The 17620-nt window shown below is 38.3% G+C and overlaps 1 protein-coding gene and 1 long non-coding RNA gene across 3 annotated transcripts in view; one reads left to right on the forward strand and one right to left on the reverse strand.

The window, feature by feature from the left end:
• The window catches only part of LOC309655402, a 66754-nt gene extending 52697 nt beyond the window's left edge, over positions 1–14057 (forward strand). The window contains exon 3 of the long non-coding RNA XR_014260818.1: positions 13977–14057. This is a non-coding gene — a long non-coding RNA (uncharacterized lncRNA). The remainder of the gene's footprint in view (positions 1–13976) is intronic.
• The window catches only part of PELI2 (pellino E3 ubiquitin protein ligase family member 2), a 209944-nt gene that overhangs the window by 6129 nt on the left and 186195 nt on the right, over positions 1–17620 (reverse strand). Inside the window, exons 4-5 of one of the 2 annotated variants that reach the window (XM_082450459.1) lie at positions 15667–15864; positions 13954–14142 (exon numbers count right to left, since the gene is read on the reverse strand). In XM_082450459.1, coding sequence (XP_082306585.1) covers positions 13954–14142; positions 15667–15864 — 387 coding nt within the window. The remainder of the gene's footprint in view (positions 1–13953; positions 14143–15666; positions 15865–17620) is intronic. The other variant, XM_082450460.1, reaches the window with a different exon arrangement.

Below are 17620 nucleotides of genomic sequence, written 5' to 3' on the forward strand. Positions count from 1 at the left end.
GATTATATTATGGTTTGAGAATATAGTTCATATGATTTCAATCTTCTGAAATTTATTTTTATTTTCTATTGGAGTATAGTTGATTAACAATGTTGTATTAGTTTCAGGTGTACAGCAGAGTGATTCAGTTATACATATATATGTATATATTCTTTTTCAAATTCTTTTCCCATTTAGGTTATTACAAAATATTGAGCAGAGTTCCCTATGCTATACAGTAGGTCCTTGTTGGTTATCTATTTTAAATATAATAGTGTGTATATGTCAATCCCAAACTCCCAATTTTTCCCTCTCTCTCACCTTTCCCCTTTGGTGACCATAAGTTTGTTTTCTAAGTCTGTGAGTCTGTTTCTGTTTTGGAAATATGTTCATTTGTATTATTTTTTTAGATTCCTCATATAAGTGATATCATATGATATTTGTCTTTTTCTGTCTGACTTACTTCACTCAGTGTGATAATCTCCAGGTCCATCCATGTTGCTGCAAATGGCATTATTTCATTCTTTTTAATGGCTGAGTACTATTCCATTGTATATATGTACCACATCCATTCATCTGTTGAAGGATATGAGCTGTTTTTAACTTTTGGAGATTAATCCCTTGTGGGGGTCACATCGTTTGCAAATATTTTTTCCCATTCTGTGGTTGTCTTTTCATTTTGTTTATGGTTTCCTTTGCTGTGCAAAAGCTTTTGAGTTTAATTAGGTCCTGTTTGTTTATTTTTGTTTTTATTTTCATTTCTCTAGGAGATGGGTCAAAAAAGATATTGCTGCGATTTATGTCAAAGAGTGTTCTAGGGCTTCCCTGGTGGCGCAGTGGTTGAGAGTCTGCCTGCCAATGCAGGGGACACGGATTCGAGCCCTGGTCTGGGAAGATCCCACGTGCCACGGAGCAGCTGGGCCCGTGAGCCACAATTGCTGAGCCTGCGCGTCTGGAGCCTGTGCTCCGCAACGGGAGAGGCCGCGATGGTGAGAGGCCCGCGCGCTGCGATGAAGAGTGGTCCCCACTTGCCACAACTAGGGAAAGCCCTCGCACAGAAACGAAGACCCAACACAGTCATAAATAAATAAATAAATAAATAAAAGAACGCGAATTTCTAAAAAAAAAAAAAAAAGAGTGTTCTACCTATGTTTTCCTCTAAGAGTTTTATACTATCAGGCCTTACATTTAGGTCTTTAATCCATTTTGAGTTTATTTTTGTGTATGGTGTTAAAGAATGTTCTAATTTCATTATTTTACATGCAGCTCTCCAATTTTCCCAACACCATTTATTGAAGAGACTGTCTTTCCTCCATTGTATAGTTTTGTCTTCTTTGTCATAAATTGACTATAGGTGCGTGGGATTATTTCTGTGCTTTCTATCCTCTTCCATTGATCTATATTTGTTTTTGTGCCAGTACCACACAGTTCTGAGGACTATAGCTTTGTAGTATAGTCTGAAGTCAGGGAGCCTGAATCCTTGAGCTCCATTTTTCTTTCTCAAGATTGCTTTGGTTTTCGGGGTCTTTTGTGTCTCCACACAATTAAAAATTTTTTGTTCTAGTTCTGTGAAAAATGCCATTGGTAATTTGCTAGGGATTGCACTGAATCTGTAGATTGCCTTGGGTAGTATAGTCATTGTCACAATATTGATTCTTCCAATCCAAGAACACGGTATATTTTTCCATCTGTTCGTGTCATCTTTGTTTTCTTTCATCAGAGTCTTATAGTTTTCTGAGTAAAGGTCTTTTGCTTCCTAGGTAAGTTTATTCCTAGGTATTTTATTTTTTGTTGTGATGGTACATGGGATTGTTTCTGTAATTTCTCTTTCTGATCTTTCATCGTTAGTGTATAGAAATGCAACAGATTTCTGTGTTCTAATTTTGTATCCTGCAACTTTACCAAATTCATTGATGACTTCTAGTAGTTTTCTGGTAGCATCTTTAGGATTTTCCATGTACAGCATCATGTCATTTACAAACAGTGACAGTTTTACTTCTTCTTTTCCAATTTGGATTCCTTCTATTTTTTTTTCTTCTTTTCTGATTGCCATGGCTATGAATGCCAAAACCATGTTGAATAAAAGTGGCAAGAGTGGACATCGTGGACATCCCTGTCTTGTTCATGATCTTAGAGGAAATGCTTTCAGCTTTCACCATTGAGTATGTTAGCTGTAGGTTTGTCACATATCTCCTTTATTTTGTTGAGGTATGTTCCTTCTGTGCCCACTCTCTAAAGAGTTTTTATCCGAAATGGATGTAGAATTTTATCAAAAGTTTTTTCCGCAAATATTGATATCATCATGTGGTTTTTATTCTCCAATTTGTTGATGTGGTGTATCACACTGATTGATTTGCAGATATTGAAAAATCCTTGCACCCCTGGGATAAATCCCACTTGATCATTGTTGTATGATCCTTTTAATATATTGTTGGAGTGGGTCTGCTAGTATTTTGTTGAGGAATTTTGCATCTAAGTTGATGAGTGATATTGGCCTATAATTTTCTTTCTTTGTGTGTGATATCTTTGTCTGGTTCTGTATCAGGGTGATGGTGGCCTCAGAGAATGACTTTGGGAGTGTTCCTTCCTCTTCAATTTTTTGGAGTAGTTTCAGAAGGATAGGTGTTAACTCTTCCCTAAATTGTTTGGTAGAATTCACCTGTGAAGCCATCTGGACCTGGAAGTTTGCTTGTTTTAAGTTTCTAAATGACTGATTCAATTTCAGCACTGGTAAATGGTCTGTTCATATTTTCTGTTTCTTCCTGGTTCAGTCTTGGGAGAGTATACCTTTCTAAGAATTTGTCCATTTCTTCTAGGTTGTCCATTTGGTTGGCGTAGAGTTGCTTGTAGTAGTCTCTTATGATCCTTGTGTTTCTGTGGTGTTGGCTGTAACTTCTCCGTTTTCGTTTCTAATTTTATTGATTTGGGCCCTCTCCCTTTCTTTCTTGATGAGTTTGGCTAAAAAAGTTTATCAATTTTGTTTATCTTCTCCAAGAACCAGTTTTTAGTTTCATTGCTCTTTTCTATTGTTTACGTCATCTCTATTTCATTTATTTTTGCTCTGATCTTTATTTCTTTCATTCTACTAACTTTGGGTTTTGTTTGTTTTTCTTTCTCTACTAGCTCTAGGTGTGAGGTTCAGTTATTTGAGACTTTTCTTGTTTCCTGAGGCAAGAGTGTATCGCTATAAACTTCCCTCTTAGAACTGCTTTTGCTGCATCCCATAGGTTTTGGGTCGTGGTGCTTTCATTTTCATTTGTCTCCAGGTATTTTTTGATTTCCTCTTTGATTTCTTCAGTGATCCATTGTCTGTTTAGTAGCATATTGTTTAACCTCCACGTGTTTGTGTTTTTTTTTTTTTTTTACAGGTTTTTTTTTCTTTTAGATGATTTCTAATCTCATAGTGTCATGGTCAGAAAAGATGCTTGATAAGATTTCAATTTTCTTAAATTTACTGAGGCTCACTTAGTGGTCCAGCATGTGTCAATCCTGGAGAACGTTCCATGTGCACTTGAAAAGAATGTGTATTCTGCTGCTTTTGGATGGAATGCTCTATAAATATCAATTTAGTCCATCTGATCTAATGTGTCATTTAAGGCCTGTGTTTCCTTATTGATTTTCTGTCTGGATGATCTGTCCAGTGGTGAAAGTGGGGTGTTAAAGTCCCCTACTATTATTGTGTTACTGTCGATTTCTCCTTTTATGGCTATTAGTGTTTGCCTTATATACTGATGTGCTCCTATGTTGGGTGCATATATATTTACAGTTGTTATATCTTCATCTTGGATTGATCCCTTGATCATTATGTAGTGTCTTTCTTTGCCTCTTGTAACAGTCTTTATTTTAAAGTCTATTTTGTCTGATATGAGTGTTGCCACTCCAGCTTTCTTTTGATTTCCATTTGCATGGAATACCTTTTTCCGTCCCCTTTCAGTCTGTATGTGTCCCTAGATCGGAAGTGGGTCTCTTGTAGACAGCATACATATAGGTCTTGTTTTTTGTATCCATTCAGCCAGTCTATGTCTTTTGGTTGAAGCATTTAATCTGTTTATGTTTAAGGTAATTACTGATATGTATGTTCCTACTGCCATTTTGTTAATTGCTTTGGATTTGTTTTTGTAGGTCTTTTTTCTCCTCTTCCTCTTTTGTACTCCTCTTGTGATTTGATGAGTAACATTAGTGCTGTGTTTGGATTACTTTTTCTTTTTCGTGTATTTATTGTAGATTTTTAGTTTGTGGTTACCATGATGGCAGTCTATAAACAAGAGTGTTTTTAATTTCAAATACAGCTTATATATAAAGAAGATTCTCTTAATTTCAAATGCATTTCCAGTGTCCTGCATTTGTACACTCCTCTTCTCACGATTGCGGGTTTTGATATCATATTTTTGTGCAGAAGATCTCCTACCTTTACCGGTGAGCTTTTCCATTCATAATTTTCTTGTTTCTAGTTGTGGCCTTTTATTTTTTTCTGCCTAGAGAAGTTCCTTTAGCATTTGTTGCAAAGCTGGTCTGGTGATGCTGAATTCTCTTAGCTTCTGCTTGTCTGTAAAGCTTCTGGTTTCTCCATTTAATCTTAATGAGAGCTTTGCTGGGTAGAGTATTCTTGGTTGTAGGTTCTTCCCTTTCATCAGTTTAAATATATCATGCCACTCCCTTCTGGCCTGTAGAGTTTCTGCTGAAAAATCAGATGATAACCTTATGGCAAATCCCTTGTATGTTATTTGTTGCTTTTCCCTTGTTGCTTTCAATACTTTTTCTTTGTCTTTAACTTTTGTCAGTTTGATTACTATGTGTCTTGGCATGTTCCTCCTTGGCTTTATCCTGCCTGGGACTCTCTGCACTTCCTGGACGTGGGTGTTTGTTTCCTTTCCCATGTTAGGGAAGTTTTCAGCTATTATCTCTTCAAATATTTTCTCAGGTCCTTTCTCTCTCTTCTCCATCTGGGACCCTTATAATGTGAATGTTGGTGTGCTTAATTTCGTCCCAGAGGCCTCTTAGACTGTGCTCATTTCTTTTCATTCTATTCCATGACAGTGATTTCCGCCATGCTGTCTTCAGTTCATTTATCTGTTCTTCTGCCTCATTTATTCTTTTTTCTTTTTTTAAACATCTTTATTGGAGTATAATTGCTTTACAATGGTGTGTTAGTTTCTGCTTTATAACAAAGTGAATCAGTTATACATATACATATGTTCCCATATCTCTTCCCTCTTGCATCTCCCTCCCTCCAACCCTCCCTATCCCACCCCTCTAGGTGGTCACAAAGCACCGAGCTGATCTCCCTGTGCTATGCGGCTGCTTCCCACTAGCTATCTATTTTACATTTGGTAGTGTATATATGTCCATGACACACTCTCACCCTGTCACATCTCACCCCTCCCCCTCCCCATATCCTCAAGTCCATTCTCTAGTAGGTCTGTGTCTTTATTCCCATCTTGCCACTAGTTTCTTCATGACTTTTTTTTTTCCCCTTAGATTCCATATATATGTGTTAGCATACGGTATTTGTTTTTCTCTTTCTGACTTACTTCACTCTGTATGACAGACTCTAGGTCCATCCACCTCACTACAAATAACTCCATTTTGTTCCTTTTTATGGCTGAGTAATATTCCATTGTATATATGTGCCACATCTTCTTTATCCATTCATCTGTTGATGGACATTTAGGTTGCTTCCATGTCCTGGCTATTGTAAATAGAGCTGCAATGAACATTTTGGTACATGACTCTTTTTGAATTATGGTTTGCTCAGGGTATATGCCCAGTAGTGGGATTGCTGGGTCGTATGGTAGTTCTATTTTTAGTTTTTTAAGGAACCTCCATACTGTTCTCCATAGTGGCTGTATCAATTTACATTCCCACCAACAGTGCAAGAGTGTTCCATTTTCTCCACACCCTCTCCAGCATTTATTGTTTGTAGATTTTTTGATGATGGCTATTCTGACTGGTGTGAGATGATATCTCATTGTAGTTTTGATTTGCATTTATCTAATGATTAATGATGTTGAGCATTCTTTCATGTGCTTGTTGGCAATCTGTATATCTTCTTTGGAGAAATGTCTATTTAGGTCTTCTGCCCATTTTTGGATTGGGTTGTTTGTTTTTTTGTTATTGAGCTGCATGAGCTGCTTGTAAATTTTGGAGATTAATCCTTTGTCAGTTGCTTCATTTGCAAATACTTTCTCCCATTCTGAGGGTTGTCTTTTCATCTTGTTTATGGTTTCCTTTGCTGTGCAAAAGCTTTTAAGTTTCATTAGGTCCCATTTGTTTATTTTTGTTTTTATTTCCATTTCTCTAGGAGCTGGGTCAAAAAGGATCTTGCTGTGATTTATGTCATAGAGTGTTCTGCCTATGTTTTCCTCTAAGAGTTTGATAGTGTCTGCCCTTACACTTAGGTCTTTAATCCATTTTGAGTTTATTTTTGTATATGGTGTTAGGGAGTGTTCTAATTTCATACTTTTACATGTACCTGTCCAGTTATCCCAGCACCACTTATTGAAGAGGCTGTCTTTTCTCCACTGTATATGCTTGCCTCCTTTATCAAAGATAAGGTGACCATATGTGCGTAGGTTTATCTCTGGGATTTCTATCCTGTTCCATTAATCTATGTTTCTGTTTTTGTGCCAGTACCATATTGTCTTGATTACTGTAGCTTTGCAGTATAGTCTGAAGTCAGGGAGCCTGATTCCTCCAGCTCCATTTTTCGTTCTCAAGATTGGTTTGGCTATTCGGGGTCTTTTGTGTTTCCATACAAATTGTGAAATTTTTTGTTCTAGTTCTGTGAAAAATGCCAGTGGTAGTTTGATAGAGATTGCATTGAATCTGTAGATTGCTTTGGGTAGCAGAGTCATTTTCACAATGTTGATTCTTCCAATCCAAGAACATGGTATATCTCTCCATCTATTTGTATCATCTTTAATTTCTTTCATCAGTGTCTTATAATTTTCTGCATACAGGTCTTTTGTCTCCTTAGGTAGGTTTATTCCTAGATATTTTATTCTTTTTGTTGCAATGGTAAACGGGAGTGTTTTCTTAATTTCACTTTCAGATTTTTCGTCATTAGTGTATAGAAATGCAGGAGATTTCTGTGCATTAATTTTGTATCCTGCTACTTTAGCAAATTCATTGATTAGCTCTAGTAGTTTTCTGGTGGCATCTTTAGGATTCTCTATGTATAGTATCATGTCATCTGCAAACAGTGACAGCTTTACTTCTTCTTTTCCGATTTGGATTCCTTTTATTTCTTTTTCTTCTCTGATTGCTGTGGCTAACACTTCCAAAACTATTTTGAATAATAGTGGTGAGAGTGGGCAACCTTGTCTTGTTCCTGATCTTACTGGAAATGGTTTTAGTTTTTCACCATTGAGGACGATGTTGGCTGTGGGTTTGTCATATATGGCCTTTATTATGTTGAGGAAAGTTCCCTCTATGCCTACTTTCTCCAGGGCTTTTATCATAAATGGGTGTTGAATTTTGTCCAAAGCTTTCTCTGCATCTATTGAGATGATCATATGGTTTTTCTCCATCAATTTGTTAATATGGTGTATCACGTTGATTGATTTGCGTATATTGAAGAATCCTTGCATTCCTGGAATAAACCCCACTTGATCATGGTGTATGATCCTTTTAATGTGCTGTTGGATTCTGTTTGCTAGTATTTTGTTGAGGATTTTTGCATCTATGTTCATCAGTGATATTGGCCTGTAGTTTTCTTTCTTTGTGACATCTTTGTCTGGTTTTGGTATCAGTGTGATGGTGGCCTCATAGAATGAGTTGGGGAGTGTTCCTCCCTCTGCAATATTTTGGAAGAGTTTGAGAAAGATAGGTGTTAGCTCTTCTCTAAATGTTTGATAGAATTTGCCTGTGAAGCCATCTGGTCCTGGGCTTTTGCTTGTTGGAAGAGTTTTAATCACCGTTTCAATTTCAGTGCCTGTGATTGGTCTGTTCATATTTTCTATTTCTTCCTGGTTCAGTCTCGGCAGTTGTGCATTTCTAAGAATTTGTCCATTTCTTCCAGGTTGCCCATTTTATTGGCATAGAGTTGCTTGTAGTAATCTCTCATGATCGTTTGTATTTCTGCAGTGTCAGTTGTTACTTCTCCTTTTTCATTTCTAATTCTATTGATTTGAGTCTTCTCCCTTTTTTTCTTGATAAGTCTGCCTAATGGTTTATCAATTTTGTTTACCTTCTCAAAGAACCAGCTTTTAGTTTTATTGATCTTTGCTATTGTTTCCTTCATTTCTTTTTCATTCATTTCTGATCTGATCTTTATGATTTCTTTCCTTCTGCTAACTTTGGGTTTTTTTTGTTCTTCTTTCTCTAATTGCTTTAGGTGCAAGGTTAGGTTGTTTATTCGAGATGTTTCCTGTTTCTTGAGGTAGGCTTGTATTGCTATAAACTTCCCTCTTAGAACTGCTTTTGCTGCATCCCATAGGTTTTGGGTCTTCGTGTCTCCACTGTCATTTGTTTCTAGGTATTTTTTGATTTCCCCTTTGATTTCTTCAGTGATCACTTCGTTATTAAATAGTGTATTGTGTAGCCTCCATGTGTTTGTATTTTTTACAGATCTTTTCCTGTAATTGATATCTAGTCTCATAGCATTGTGGTCAGAAAAGATACTTGATACGATTTCAATTTTCTTAAATTTACCAAGGCTTGATTTGTGACCCAAGATATGATCTATCCTGGAGAACGTTCCATGAGCACTTGAGAAGAATGTGTATTCTGTTGTTTTTGGGTGGAATGTCCTATAAATATCAATTAAGTCCATCTTGTTTAATGTATCATTTAAAGCTTGTGATTCCTTATTTATTTTCAATTTGGATGATCTGTCCATTGGTGAAAGTGGGGTGTTAAAGTCCCCTACTATGATTGTGTTACTGTTGATTTCCCCTTTTATGGCTGTTAGTATTTGCCTTATGTATTGAGGTGCTCCTATGTTGGGTGAATAAATATTTACAATTGTTATATCTTCTTCTTGGATCGATCCCTTGATCATTATATAGTGTCCTTCTTTGTCTCTTGTAATAGAGTTTATTCTAACATCTATTTTGTCTAATATGAGAATTGCTACACCAGCTTTCTTTTGATTTCCATTTGCATGGAATATCTTTTTCCATCCCCTCACTTTCAGTCTGTATGTGTCCCTAGGTCTGAAGTGGGTCACTTGTAGACAGCATATATATGGGTCTTGCTTTTGTATCCATTCAGCCAGTCTGTGTCTTTTGGTGGGAGCATTTAATCCATTTACATTTACGGTAATTATTGATATGTATGTTCCTATTCCCATTTTCTTAAATGTTTTGGGTTTGTTATTGTAGGTGTTTTCCTTCTCTTGTGTTTCTTGCCTAGAGAAGTTCCTTTAGCATTTGTTGTAAAGTTGGTTTGGTGGTGCTGAACTCAGCTTTTGCTTGTCTGTAAAGGTTTTAATTTCTCCATCAATTCTGAATGAGATCCTTGCTGAGTAGAGTAGTCTTGGTTGTCGGTTTTTCTCCTTCATCACTTTAAATATGTTCTGTCAGTCACTCCCTTCTGGCTTGCAGAGTTTCTGCTGAAAGATCAGCTGTTAACCTTATGGGGATTCCCTTGTGTGTTATTTGTTGTTTTTCCCTTGCTGCTTTTAATATGTTTTCTTTGTATTTAATTTTTGATAGTTTGATTAATATGTGTCTTGGCGTGTTTCTCCTTGGATTTATCCTGTATGGGACTCTCTGTGCTTCCAGGACTTGATTAACTATTTCCTTTCCCATATTAGGGAAGTTTTCAACTATAATCTCTTCAAATATTTTCTCTGTCCCTTTCTTTGTCTCTTCTTCTGGGACCCCTATAATTCAAATGTTGGTGTATTTAATCTTGTCCCAGAGGTCTCTGAGACTGTCCTCAGTTCTTTTCATTCTTTTTTCTTTATTCTGCTCTGCAGTAGTTATTTTCACTATTTTATCTTCCAGGTCACTTATCCGTTCTTCTGCCTCATTTATTCTGCTATTGATTCCGTCTAGTATATTTTTCAGTTCTGTTATTGTACTGCTCACCTCTTTTTGTTTGTTCTTTAGTTCTTCTAGGTCTTTCTTTGTTGAACATTTCTTGTATCTTCTTGGTGTGTGCCTCCATTCTTTTTCTGAGATCTTGGATCATCTTTACTATCATTACTCTGAATTCTATTTTGGGTAGACTGCCTATCTCTACTTCATTTAGTTGTTCTTCTTGGGTTTCTTCTTGTTCCTTTGTCTGGGACATATTCCTCTGGCATCTCATTCTGTGTAAATTTTTTGTGATTGTGGTTTCCATTCTGCAGGCTGCAGGGTTGTAATTCTTCTTCTGCTGTCTGCCTCCTGGTGGATGAGGCTGGTGTAAGAGGCTTGTGCAGGCTCCCTGGTGGTAGGGACTGGTTCCTGCCCACTGATGGATGGAGCTGGGTCTTGTACGTCTGGTGGGCAGGGCTGTGTCAGGGGATGTGTTTAGCACACAGCTGTGTGCTCAGGAAGACTTTCAGCAGCCTGTTTGCTGATGGCTGGGGCTGTGTTTCTGCTCTATTGGTTGTTTGGCCTGAGGCATCCCAGCACTGGAGCTCACAAGGCTGTTGGGTGGGGCCAGGTCTTGGTGAGAAAATGGTGGCCTCCAGTAGGGCTCACGCTAATGAGTACTCCTCAGAACTACCACTGCCAGTGTCTGTCACTGCAGTGAGCCACAGCCGCCCCTGCCTACACAGGAAATCCTCCAATACCAGCAGGTAAGTCTGGTCAGGCTCTTGTGAGGTCACTGCTTTTTCCCCTGGCTCCTGGTGTGCACAAGACCTTGTATGTGCCCTCCAAGAGTGAAGTTTCTGTTTCCTCCAGTCCTTTGGAAGTCCTGAAATCAAACCCCTTCAAAACCAGATGCTCTGGGGGCTCCTCCTCCCATTTCCAGACGCCCAGGCTGGGGCTCAGAACTTTCACTCCCATGGGAGAACCTCTGCAATGTAATTATTTTCTAGTTTGTGGGTCATCCATATGGTGGATACGGGATTTGATTTTATCGTTATTGCTCCCCTCCTACCATCCCATTGTGGCTTCTTCTTTGTCTTTGGATGTAGGATATCTTTTTTGGTAGGTTCCAGTGTTTTTTTTGTTGATGACTGTTCAACAGTTAGTTAGTTGTGATTTTTGTGTTTTCATAAGAAGAGGTGAGCTCACATTCTTCTACTCTGCCATCTTATCTCTGCCCCCTGGGCCACGTTGTTAAACAGCCTTCCTTTTCCTTCCTGTAGGGCAGTTCTTGGTAAACAACATCTTATAAATTTTGAGTCTATGGTCTTCTATATTCCACATACTCTTGACTCCCATATCTAGGATAGGTGTCCCTCTGAGGGACTCCTGTGCCTTTTGGTACTTTCTCTATGACTGTGCTTATCACACAATATCCTAATGATTTGAGGTCTTGCCTGTAACCTTTTCCAGACTCCACAATTCGAGGGCAGAGCCCTGGACATCCTGGTCACTGCCAGATTTCCAGTTCCTAGCTCCTGCTTAATCATGGCAACCAATTATGGACTGTTCCTGGGTACTGCACTGCTCCAATCTTACTCGTTCTCACAGTAATCCTAAAGGATATATACTAGCATTATTCCAGTTACCTGGATGTGAGGCCAAGTACAGAGAGGTCAAGTCACTGACTCAAGACTGCAGATCTACTAAGTGGTAGACCAGGACTTGGACCTATGGCCTGACTTTAGAACCACTAATACACAGTGGCTGCTCAAACAGTAGCTTGTTTTCCCTCTTAGCTGTTATTTTTATGTGCTCTTTCTATCTGTGAACAAAATACATGAACCAGAGTTGACAAGAAACTCATCCTGTGATGTGCCATCCTGGACCCAGTGTATGCTTTCTATCTGCCCAGGGAGGCAATGCTCTGGTGATGGTGAGAGCCAGGTGTGACTCCCCACACGATGGTACCGAGTAGAAGCCAGGAGTTCAGGCTTTAAAGCAGGAGGACCTGTGTTTCAATCCCATCTGCTGCTACCTTCTAACTCTGTGACTGGGCATTATTTAACCTCTCTATGCTACACCTTCCCCATCCATAAGATGGGGATAATTCCACTTCTCTGACAAGGCTGATGTGCAGATTAAATGAGCTAATGTCTCTTCAATGTTAATGCAGTGTCTGTGTTCAGCAAACATACACCGACTTCTTACTGTTGCTGTTATAATGATGCCCTACTTAGGGCAACCTAGCCCAGTTTTGTATAAAATTATCCTATGATCAGAAACACAAAGTTATTTGGAAAAACAGCCTTCACATTCTCTTCCCTATTTACAGTCTCTTGGAAAGTGTTTAAACAAAGTTTATTGAATTTGTTTGGCTTTCTTAGAAAATGCTTTTCATATTTACTCAGCCATGATGCTCAAGATGGGGCTTTATCATAAAAGGCAGAAGCTATACCTGCAGCTGAATAATGGTGTAAACTAGGAATAAAAATAACAATTCCTGAAAAACAAACATCCAGTAGAGAACAGCAAACCAGGTTAGTAAAATAGTCCCCCACCTTCTTTTTCCATCTTAGGAATATTCGGTTATCATCCAGCTCTCTGAACAAATGCTAGATCACATCTTCTATTCCCTATATTTTTTCTCTGGTGGTTTGGAAGAAAATATTTGTTCTCTCTTGTTCTAGCTTCTACCTAACAATAAAATTTCCACTCCAGTACTTTTAATTAAGAACCTTTTTGTGCTGTGCCCCATGCCTATGGCAAGATCAGAAACCCAAAGCCTCCTATTTTTCTTTTTTTAAAATCTTTATTGGAGTATAATTGCTTTACAATGTTGTGTTAGTTTCTGCTGTATAACAGAGTGAATCAGCTATACCTATACTTATATCCCCATATCTCCTCCCTCTTGCATCTCCCTCCCACCCTCCCTATCCCACCCCTCTAGGGGGTCACAAAGCACTGAGCTGATCTCCCTGTTCAATGCACCTGCTTCCCACTAGCTAGCTATTTTACATTTGGTAGTGTATATATGTCAATGCTACTCTCTCACTTCATCCCAGCTTACCCCTTCCCCCTCCCCATATCCTCAAGTCCATTCTCTCCTTCTGTGTCCTGTCCTGTCCCTAGGTTCGTCAGAACCATTTTTTTTTAGATTCCATATATCTGTGTTAGCATACGGTATTTGTTTTTCTCTTTCTGCCTTACTTCACTCTGTATGACAGACTCTAGGTCCATCCACCTCACTACAAATAACTCAATTTCATTTCTTTTTATGGCTGAGTAATATTCCATTGTATATATGTGCCACATGTTTATCCATTCATCTGTCGATGGACACTTAGGTTGCAAAGCCTCCTATTTAAGTTATTAAAATTATTCTCCATTGAAGAAAGGGTTAAAAACCCAACAGCTTTAGTGCATTTGGGATAAGTAGTAATATTTATAGAAAAAATATAAACATGCCAAGTCAAAGTACTATACAAACTATTTCAAGTAAAAAGCTGTAACTATGACTTAGGTGAATCATATAGGGAATTATATATTAATTTCTTACTCTTAACTCAAGAAAAAAAAAAAAGCTAACTTAATTATCTTTTAGTCCCAGAAAGTCTAGTAAATAATTCTGTAATTCACAATTTTTACTAATTAGTCTTAGACTGCTCAGTTTTCCAAATTAGTAAAGTTTTACACTAAAAATAAGTTTATTCTTCTTAAAGTGAATTTAAGCAGAAACCTGTGGTGAAATATATTAATAAGATTATGCTCTTAAGGTAGTTAGGAGCAGAAGATAATTTTCTTCCACTATTGGAAAAGCTTAATCATGAAAGGGAAGAAGGCTAAATACCCTCTTACTTTTGGAGGCTCAGAAAATTCTTGTTTTCCTGGGTCAATGGTACACAGCCCTAAGACCTGTACAAAGATTTTGAATTTCAGGGGAGGAAAATGATAGCTTTCGAGTTAGGTGTTTGTAGTTTCATGCATTATTTGCATGAAGTCCACTCACCAGCTTTCCCCTTTGCTGCGCAGACCTGGTCTCTCGCAAGGTGTACACGTCTCCACAGACAGAGATCTCGCGCCAGACCCCAGGCTGGGACTCCTCAGTGAAGCCCCCTCTCGGATGCATCACCAGGACACCATTGGTCGTGAGCCCATCCATGTGGCCATCGGGGTTTTTCCACTTTGCTGCCTTTTCCTGGAGAGCATACCACAGAAAAGATTATGTTCAACACAAAAAGATTCTAGAATCTCTTTAAAATATTGGGTAAAGGCAGAGGGGAGGAAAGTGAGGAATTTTCATTTTCTACTTAAAGCTAATAATCAGAAGGATAAAAAATGCAGTTAGTCCGACAAAATGAAAGAAGTGCAAAAACAGATGAATGATTTATCGCTGGAGACAAATTTACCTTGGGCACTTAAACAAAACCTGATGCCTGGACCTCTCCCTCACAGATTCTTTTTCAAACCACCCCCCGCCCCCAGGTGATTCCAGGAATCCAGTATATATTCTTCAATTCTATTTGTGCAGTGCTTTCATCCTGTTATCTAAAAATGCTTTATATGAACTCATTATCAGGGAAGTACTAGAAGGAAGACAAAAAATTTTTTATTAAACAAACTTTCAAAATATATTAAGCCAACAAGTTGTGGCCACTATGTTCTGTTTTCATACGAATCAGTGTTATATCATCAAGGGTGGAAGGCACAAGCGGCTGGATGTAACGGCAGGACAGATGCTCTTGGACGCCTGGCCACAGTGATTTCTTTTTCTTTCCTGGGGACAGAGCCAGATATTGCTCACATGACTTGGGTAAATCTGATTAGGATAAGCCAGTTACGACTGGTTTAGGGGTGGACATGTGACTGAGTTCTGGCCAGTGAGGCCTGAGTGAGTCCTTCTGGGAAGCTTCCTGGAAAGGTTTCTTTGCTCTTTAAAAGAGACGAGGAAGAAAACAGTGCCTTTGCTGCCCTTCTTCAGTGGGAAGCTGTCATGCTGCGGGGTGGGGGGGGGGGGGTTTGCTGGAAGTGCAGGAGCCATCTCGCCCTCCCCAGGACCTCGCCTAAGGAAGCTGATGTGCCCAGAGGGCAGGACGGAATGAACCTGGCTCCCCGGATGTCACAGAACCACTGCATCAACCAAGCCTGCGGCTGGCCTTCCTGGGCACTTCTTGTAACATGATACATTTTTATTACCATTTAGGCCATTTTAAAGTGAGGTGTTTTTTTTTTCCCCTGCAAAAATATCCTGATTCAAAAAGGGGACTATATTAAAACTGGATATTCACTAAAACTGTGGGGTTTTATTTACATGGACATTCTATGAAGGGAGATATTTTATAGTCTGTTTTGTTCTTTGTGATATCACATCTGTAACACCCAATATGGAACAAAGCAAATACTACATAACAATTTTTTGAATGAATAAAGGAATAACATTTTCTTTTGCACCCCAATTATCTAGATCTGACTATTTTCCTTCTGAAATAAATACATTACTGTACATATTATTTGTTATATTGGCTATATTAACTATAACAAGTAATGACAATTATTTTCAGATTTTTAATAATAGCTTTTCAAACTGGCTGTATGAAAACTAAAATCTCAAAATCTCACCAGAAGCACTGTGCAAGACAAATTTTTTTGGCCACAATTAAATGTTATATATGATAATAATGGGTGTTTTTCTAGAAACAATGTACTGATTAATAGTACTTACGCCAAGAAATATGTTTTTGGAAGAGTCGAATCCGGCTGCGAATATTCGCGCTGTGTAAGGTTCATTCCTGTCACAGACTATCCTGCAGGCAAACCTGGATATGGTGCTTTGTGTAATTTGCGCTTCGTCATTGTTCTGACTGCCAGAAATTGTGTCTGTAACGACGAAGTCAATAGGGCTCTCTGTTGATCTGCCCACCTAAATAAATCAAATTATACTCATGACCTACTGGAAAAATATGATGTCACCATATTCATCACATGAAATGAGCGTTCAGGATCCTTTAACATTCATTATCTCTATCTACTATGAAGGTCAAAATTTAATGAAAAAATCTTTAGTCTGCTCCTTTTCTTGTTTAAGGGAGATGTTATGGTAACCAACCATAAGATTGTAAATGTTAAGAAAAACTCAATTTTCTAATCTAGAGGAAAATAGATCTCACTCCAAACAGGTTTCTGATCAGGTAGAAACATTACTTATTACTTTCATAGAAAATTATTCGTGTTTTTTTTTTTTTTCTTGTATTTCCAGGTGGGAAAAAACCCAAGATTTTAAAGGAAGCCAGCAAACAAAAGCCCTATTTCCCCCACTCTTGCCCAGCTCCAGGGACTGGTTTTCCATACTAAGTGAATCCACCAGCGACTCATGGCACAGAGGGAGAACAAGCCCTACCTCAGACATGAGACCCCCAATGCCTATTTCTGTCACTCAGCGTAAATGAGAGTGATGTAAAGGGCTATACAGGTCAGCTCAAAGTTTGAGATGCAGTCATATGAAAGATTTAAAAAGCTGATCCTAACATTTCAATTTTGGATTTTTAAAAAACTCTCCTGGGAAAGTCTAAAAAGTAGCCAATAATATTTTATTGGCTTACTTTCCTTGGTAAGTTTAAATGCTGCCAGAAAGAATATATTTCATTAGCATGGTCTTAGAGTTCTAACAAAGCTTTTCATATTCACTAAATCCAAATAAGACAGGTACTGCTGTGTCCTGTGAACTGGGAAGTATTTGTTTACAGGTAAGGAAATCCTCACGACAAAACATTAAACCGTCTATGTAATGATGTTCTATGAATCGCTAAAACCAGGAAACAGTGATTAATGTTATATATGCCAAAGATACATCTTAAACTAAAATAATTTATATGTAAACAAATCATTTCTTGTTAAATATGATATTAATGTTCTCTCCTAACAACAGTGACTTTGATTCTGAAATTGTCAATGGAAGGAACACGCAGAACCCCCAGTGTGTACATATAAGGCCTCCAAAGTCAATTTCCCAGGTATCTTTATCCTGATCTCAAAATTCTATCTAAAACATAAGCAATGTAATACTCTTTTTGTCCAAATGAATAAAGGTGAAATAAATATAACAAAATGTATATATCTTGCATCACTTAGGTCTGCTTGCTTTGGAACAATATTAAATTTCTTTTGTAAATCTCACATATACATTTTCATGCATAGACTATCTCTGTTAAACCAACAGACAACAGACATCTATTTCTCTTGTTTTTTACAACCCTTAATTTCTTGTCCTATTGAAATGTGCCTGGAATAAACTAAACCACAGGGTTCACTGAAACTTACCACCTTGAATAGATGCATATTGCCTGAACATACAGGTTTAGAAAACAGGTAACTTGTTAAAAAATGCAACATAAAACCTGAATTACAGAGATTATAAAATCATATCATACGATTCATCTTTCTAAAGTTGCCTGGTGGTGCAGTGGTTGAGAATCTGCCTGCCAATGCAGGGGACACGGGTTCGAGCCCTGGTCTGGGAGGATCCCATATGCCGCGGAGCAACTGGGTCCGTGAGCCACAGCTACTGAGCCTGCGCGTCTGGAGCCTGTGCTCCGCAACAAGAGAGGCCGCGACAGTGATAGGCCCGCGCACCGCGATGAGGAGTGGCCCCCGCTCGCCGCAACTAGAGAAAGCCCTCG

The sequence above is a fragment of the Balaenoptera physalus genome (genome assembly GCF_965194825.1).
Source record: "Balaenoptera physalus genome assembly, chromosome: 2".
In the NCBI taxonomy this organism is placed as follows: Eukaryota; Metazoa; Chordata; class Mammalia; order Artiodactyla; family Balaenopteridae; genus Balaenoptera; species Balaenoptera physalus.